Here is a 7,124-nt window from a genome sequence, read left to right as displayed (position 1 = left end):
ACATCACAGACATGGGATAAACAAGCTCACAATAAATTAGGGGGAAGCCAGCCCTTTTCCTCCAGGATGGCCCATGAGACCTTTCAAAGGAACATATTTCATTATAAATATGACAGTAGACTAGTAGGTTATTTCAGGTGGGGCCAGACAGCCTGGGACTCCCGGCTACAGGGTGAGATCTGTCCAAACCTAGATTTTGCCCTACAATCCCTCAGCCCCAGAGGAGAGAATTCCAAATCTGCAGAGAAGTTGCTTCAAAATCATGCTCATTTGCATTAAAATGGGGTCATCCCCATCTCTCTGCCCTTCAATGTAGGCCAAGCATGTCAAACTCAAAGGTTACCACGGGCCAAATAGACGAGGCATGAGGCCCCCGGGCCACAAGTTTGACATGCTTGAGGCTGTCTCCTGGAAACCTCCCAAGCTGTTCACCTGGGCAACCAGATTCTCTGTGTCAGGCGGCAGGAGTTCCTTGATGATTCTTGTCGATCCAGGCCAGGAAGACGTCCAGCTCTCCCAGAGACTTGAGGGCAGCAGACCTGACCTCCAGCTGGAATCAGAGAGACCATGAGAACATGCCTTTCAGACCCTATAATCGTTTCAAACCACTATCCCCATGTTCTGGTCCCCACGAGGTTTTATTTTAGTTTATCCGTTATATTTGCAGAGTATACAGACCCCAAATAATTTTCCCAACAGGCAACCCAAATTGTTTGCCACAAACAGCAGTTAAATCATCTCAGAAACTTATCAAAATTAAAAATTCTTCATTCTTGGCCCCTTGTTTTTCTTTTTCCTGTTTTTTAAGTAGATATCTTTATTGATTTCAGAGAGGAAGGGAGAGGGAGAGAGAGAGAGAAATATCAATGAGGAAAGAGAGACACTGATAGGCTGCCTCCTACATGCCCCACACTTGTGATCGCGCCCACACCTGGGCATGTGCCCTGACCAGGAATCGACTGTGAGTTCCTATTTCATAGGTTGATGCTCAACCACTGAGTCATGCCAGCCAGGCTTTTTCCTGTTTTTCACAGGGGAAAAAAAAATGCCTTTCTGGACAGTTCTTTTGCTTATTTTCTTTTTCAAATTAGCTTTAAGAGGTCTCGATCCCAGGGTGCTGTGCAGTGAGTAGGGAGAGCTTGTTTTCCCCATTGGACATATGAAAGCACCAAAGTCCCTAAGAATCAGTGTCCTACCCAAAGTCACACAACCGGTAGTGGGACTAGAACCCAAGTCTCCTGACCTCCTCCATCTCCTCTTCAGCAGACCAAAAGTATGTCCTGTAGAGCCAGAAGGCATGGGATCGAGTCCTACCTTCACCACTTCATTGCAATACAAACTTAGTTAAGTTTCTTAACCTGTTTGTGCCTCAGTTTCCTAATTTGTCAAACGCCAATAATACCTGTTTATACCTATACTGAGCTTAGAACAATACTTGACTCATAATAAGAACAATAGGACTCTTAGCCATTGTTATAACATTATCCTATGGGCCTCTCCATAAGGAACCAGAGCTCTAACAGCTCTCCCCACCTCCTTGCTATTCCAATGACTAGCATCTCTAGAGAGTGTGGTTGAAATGCAGAATCTCGGGCCTCATTCCAGACCAATGGAGCCAGAATCTGCATTTTCACAAAAATCTCCAAATGATGCACATAAGAAGCATCGCTTCCGCCTCCACCTGTGTATGAGCAGGGTGCTCTTCTGCACCACACAGAATGCTCATGACCGTTCCTGGCCACACTGACACCTGGCAGGTAACATGCTTCATGCATAACAGCTTCCAATTCACTGGAGATCTCACTTCCTCTGGATCACCCCCATCTTAAGAGTATGTGCTTTCCCCCAAAACTTAACACGGGTTAGATCTGATATGTGAGGGCGTAAGAAGACAGTGGAGGGGTTTGGGGGAGGGGAGCCCAGGACCTTAGCAAATCAGGTCAGACCAACACACTCTTTGCAGGCACACACAGCTCGGGAGACCTGCGATAAATACTTGTCAGTGAGTGGATGAGTGTGAGTGGAGTGGAGGCAGAGGGTGGTGCACGCCCACTTGTCATCCCCATCGTTCCCGTCTTCTTCCCCACCCTCACCTGATTGTAGTTGTCATGGATGATTCTGGTTGCATTGGCGGCTTCCTGCCCGCAGTGACACAGCCTCTGCTCCTGCTGATAAAATGGAGGCAGCACCCATGAGAGAACCTTCCCATCCTGGCCCACCCTTTCAACCGCCTCCCCTCCTAGAGTGATGTTTCTCCTTCTGCCCAAGGTGAGCGCCAGGTAAATAAACTCAGGGTGGAGCAGCAGGGGAGCAAGGCCTGTTTGTAGAGTCACCCTGTGTTCGACCAGAGCTTTGGCTTCCTCTGGGTTGACAGACTGGAAGAGTCAGGAAAGTAGGTGCCAAATCCATCTTGTCCCCACTCTGAATGCAGCGCCCCACAAGGCAGGCACCCAATAGATATTTGTTGGGTTTGTTAATTAAATAATTGATTCAATGAATCTTACTGTAAATGGGACAGGGGTCATGATTCCTAAGTTTTAGACTCTGACACACAGAGGTGAAGTAACCTGCCGCCAAGTCACACAGGAAACCCTTGGCGGGGATGGGGCTACAGCCCAGGGTTTCTGCTGTCCTACGTTTTCGTTGGTTTATTTGAGTTTGGTTTATTTCTGATGTTTGATTTTAATAGATAATAATGAATTACAGGGGATCCTTAGGGGAAGGCTATACTGGGGACCTACCCAGAGGTTATGAAAACCCCGAAGGGCCAGAAACAAAGACAGCAGGGGGGTGCCTAGGATAAGCCTGGAATGGCCCTTTCACAGGCCAGTCCTGGGGTCACCTAAGTGATACTTTGACATAAGTGGTCACCCCAGGAGGACTCTCCTTAAGGAAACTCGGGTCTGGTAAGGTATTGGCAGGGAGGACGCCTGGGCAAGGAGTGACCATTGGAAGAGGCTCCTGACAGGTCTCCCCATGGCAGATGAGGGAGGGGATGTCCTTTGCCTTAGGGAACCACGTGAGATAGGCGACTGGGGCCAGCACATCCCGGGCTCTCCCCAGCAGACAGCGCGCAGATGCTGGGAGTGCTGATGTGGGGACTCACGCATTGCTGCAGAACCTTCTGCATGTAGAGGAAAGAGTTGGCGATGCTGCTGATTTTTCTCAGGATCTGGGGGCTCAGCTCCTGGTGGTCCTTGAACACCCTGTCCACGTAAAATGCCAGGAGGTTCTTGGTCACACAGCACACATCTAAGGGCTACAGATATGAATTAGAGAAAGCCCAGGGCATCCACGGGCTACAGCTACAAATCAGAAAAGTCCAGGGTCCTCTCTTCTTTATTATCTTGGAGACCAACATGGCCTATCTGATTAAATAAGAGCAGCAAGGGGCCAAGATACCTAAAAGTTATTTTTTTAAATTCATATTGGTTTCAGAGTGTCCATTCCTTGGTACACTGAAGCTACTAATGATGAAGGCACTGAGGAGAGATTGTGGTTCACCCCCTCTTTGTATAGGGCCGAAGATATATTAATAAGGGATGGAGCCCAGTCAGAGACTAGATTCTCTGTACAGCATCCCCAACAGGTCACCACTCAGTTCTGTTTAGACCCCTCCAGGAACCAGGCATCTGCCTTTTGAAAGCATCCATGTCTGAGCAGTTTTCCTGAAAAGCACTTTCTTACATTGTGCAGAAGTCTGCCCCTCTGTAACGTCTCCTTTCAGACAATGGCTGTTGCTTGCCAGGCATATGCTGGGCACATATTCCTTCTATCGCAATGGCATTCCTTCTATTGCAATGCTCGGCTCTCCTCCAGTCTGTCCGTTCTAAACCGCAGGGATCATTTGATGGGACTGGGATATGCAAGAATGGAAACTGACCGCTGTGGCAATGCTGCATCTGGGCAGGTCCGCAGCTGGCAGAGGGCAGATCTCTCTAAGGAAGGGCTCCTGAACTCCCAGAGCACAGCTCAGAGCAGCTGGCCAGGCTGAGTTTCCTTCTAGCAGCCTGAGATCAGTGAGTTACTCTGCAGGAGACCTATAGCTCTGAGTTTGAGGAGGGAGGGATCTACAGCAGAGATAGAGCCTTCATCTTCATTAGCATCAATGCAGCAAAACCTCCTTGGCCCCAGGGGTAGCTTTTCCTGGACGGTAAACTCTACTTGCCACACACACACACACAAAATGCTTCTCTTCCAGCACCCCTGCCAGTTCCCTTAACCAAAGGGGCTAAAGTGGCACCTCTCCTTTATCAGGGAGGAAAAGAGGGAGACAGAAATGTGATAAAGCCCGGCCGGCATGGCTCAGTGGATGAGCATGGACCTATGAACCAGAAGGGCATGGTTCGATTCCCGGTCAGGGCCTAGGCCTGGGTTGTGGGCTCAATCCCGTTTGGAGAGTGCAGGAGGCAGCCTCTCGATGATTCTCTCTCCCTCTCCCTTCCTCTCTGAAATCAATAAAAATTTAAAAATTAACACACAAAAAATGTGATAAAGACCTGAATCCTCATGGACCCTTTTCTCACATCCCATCAGCTATTTCTAGACCTTGAGAGAAGAATGTGGAGACAGAGGCATGAGACGTGGGGCTCTATTCCTGGCCCACGTGGAACTTGTCATTCTCCCTCGCAAGGTATCAATTGGGTCATTTGAAAATTGTGGTTTCGGAATAGGTAATCTTTAGGGTCATTTCCAGCTGTGATATCTAATGACTTTCTTGTACAGCTAGCTGGAATAGTAGTCAGTAAAAGGCTGCACATCTCTTACCACAAATAAATCAGCCCCAGTACTGACTGGAAGAATTATCCGGTGCAGAGAAGCCCGAGGAGAAATAGTAAATCATTGCAAATATAATGTATCCTCTGCCACATACATACTGAAAAAATAAAAAGATCTTTCTAGAATTCTTACAAGGACTGAAGGAGCTCACTTTTAAAGGCATTTCTCAGTGACCCCTTCTGTAAAGTGAATGATCACCTCAAAAGCCAACTGTCTTGTAAGACAGTCTCATCAGCTCTGGTCTGGACCACTGGACGGGACTCACGGGCTTTCGGGCCTCGGGCTGTCCATTGCAAAGAACCCCCTCAGACCACCTTCCTACAAGTTTTGTGGTCATACAGCCTTTGGCTCAGAAGCCTACAGGGACTCCTGTTGCCTCTGTTATAAGCCCGAGGCTTAGCCTGTCATGGAAGGTTCTTGGGAAAATGACTCCAGTGTATTTTTCCACCTCATCCTCTTTCTCTCGCCTTCATGTCCCTTGCACTACAAGCCTGGTTGCCTTACCGTCTCCTGACACACCCATCGATCTTGTACACCCGTTCTCCCATGCAGCCCAAACCCCTTTCTTCCTTTTATCCACTAACCCGCGGCCTACTCAGCCTGTAGGTCACTGCTCCTTCTCCCGGCTTCCCCATGAAAGCCTCCAGAATCACCCTAAGCCGCAGACATCCTGCCCCCTTTGAGCACGTGGCCCCTCACTCTCTCTCTGGGTAAGTGGCGCTTCTTTAACTCTTCCCAGGGGCTTCTTTTTTAAAAAATTAAATGTATTGGGGTAACAATGGTTAATGACATTATATAAATGTCAGGTGTCCAACTGTGGAATATGACACCTGTGTGCTCGCCATCCAAGACCGAGCTCATTCTGTCACCATACATTTGACTCCCCTCTACCATCTTTGTCCTCCCCCACCCCACCCCACCCCCACCCCCTCTGGTAACCACTACTCCTTGGTTTATATCTATGGGGATATAAAACAAAAAGCAACAAACAAACCTCACAGATACAGACAACAGAATGGTAGCTCCCCAGGGTTCAGAGTGCCTGAGTCATGAGTGTGCCCTAATGTCTCTGGTGATTAATAAGAAGCTGGGAGCACTTAGAGGACACGCGAGATTAGGAAAGAGACGGGGACACGGTGAGGATTTCTTTCTCAGCCCAGGGCCGCTTCACCGTACAAATAACAACACAGGCAAGAGCAGACACAGGCCAGTACCTTGATGCTGTGCAGGGTCCCCGATGTGGACAGGATGGTGACATTTGGGAAGGTGTCCTTAGCTTGCTGGGGAGGAAAACATAAGAACGAACGCACGTGAGGAGCATCCCATGTCTTCCGGAGACACGAACAAACAATGAGCAGGTACTTGTTCTTCATGTTTGGATGTAAGGTCGGGCATGCGCCCTTGCCCACTCCTGCACCCAGAGCCCGTACTCACGATGGTTCCTTTGATTTGTTGGAAGCTCTCTCCTATGTGGCGCATGTCCATGGCAATCAGACATCTCCTGAGACCCCGGGCGTGCACTGCGCTCAGGAGGAACACTGTGCCCAGGAACCAGAGGGAAGCCCGCTGTGCCTTCATGTCCTGCAGGAGGGGTGGAAGTCAGCTGCCCGGCCCGAGTGCAGAGGGCGAGAGAGACCCCTGGTGAGCTCCCCCTTGGACGTCACAGGGAGGCCAGGCAGCCGCCAAGAGAACAGACTCACCGCCCTGGCCTGTGGAGTCCAGAGGCATGTGTCTCCTCCCCTGGCTTTCTTGACTCAGTTGAGTGAGCCCTCCTCCTACCCCCATGGTCCCCTGGCCACCCTAGGAAGCACAATACAGTGAGCTCTCTCTCAAGTCCCAGGGATGGTGACTGTGAGTGCATATCACTCTGTTATGACTCAACACAGCTCACTTTGAAAAGCATTGTTTTTAATCAATTAAATAGGAAAAACAGGGTTGTAATATGTCCTAGGAATTAGGCAACAGATCTAAAAAACCATAAGAGCACATTTATGTGGTTTCTTTTATTTGTCCCCAAAATAGGCGACACCCTTTTATTATCTGCTTAAAACCATTATTTGAAGCCAGCTATGAAGATGTCACCCCTGGGGGAAGATGGGAAAGAAAGAAGCAAGCTGTCTCCTAATAACTAATTAGCCACAGGGAAGAGAGAGGAGGGGAAGGCTGCCCCTGCCTCCCCTCTGTCTCCCACTGCGCCAGGGATGTGAGGGCCATGTTTGAGCTGGCCAGTCCCTAGGCAGGGCCAGACCCTGAGATGCCTTCTCACCCGTCAGCACCGTCTTTCTCTGCCTTTCTCATGTAACCACTTCCAGCTGCTGTGTGACAGCGGAGGAGAGGGAGGCACC

At 49.3% G+C, this 7,124-nt stretch overlaps 1 protein-coding gene across 1 annotated transcript; it reads right to left on the bottom strand.

Annotated features, from left to right (window-relative positions):
- Positions 1-6,449, bottom strand: IL19 (interleukin 19). Its single transcript, XM_036344494.1, has 5 exons — positions 6,214-6,449; positions 5,994-6,059; positions 3,107-3,259; positions 2,094-2,168; positions 1-550 (listed from the first exon to the last, which is right to left on the bottom strand). Exons 1-5 carry the CDS (start codon positions 6,355-6,357, stop codon positions 455-457), a joined length of 534 nt encoding a protein of 177 aa, XP_036200387.1. The 5' UTR covers positions 6,358-6,449; the 3' UTR covers positions 1-454.
- Positions 6,450-7,124: the final 675 nt, after the last annotated feature.

Source organism: Myotis myotis, unplaced genomic scaffold (genome assembly GCF_014108235.1).
Source record: "Myotis myotis isolate mMyoMyo1 unplaced genomic scaffold, mMyoMyo1.p scaffold_m19_p_18, whole genome shotgun sequence".
Lineage (NCBI taxonomy): Eukaryota > Metazoa > Chordata > Mammalia > Chiroptera > Vespertilionidae > Myotis > Myotis myotis.
Note: the sequence above shows the minus strand (reverse complement) of the source record. Positions and strands in the feature narration are given on the sequence as shown.

Excerpts from the sequence above, each read along its gene's own strand:
- IL19 (XM_036344494.1), bottom strand. The coding sequence starts at position 6,357 with ATGAAGGCACAGCGGGCTTCCCTCTGGTTCCTGGGCACAGTGTTCCTC. Across the intron at positions 6,060-6,213 it reads AACAAATCAAAGGAACCATC|CAAGCTAAGGACACCTTCCC; the intron begins GTGAGTACGGGC and ends TTTCCTCCCCAG. Across the intron at positions 2,169-3,106 it reads AGAAGGTTCTGCAGCAATGC|CAGGAGCAGAGGCTGTGTCA; the intron begins GTGAGTCCCCAC and ends CCATTTTATCAG.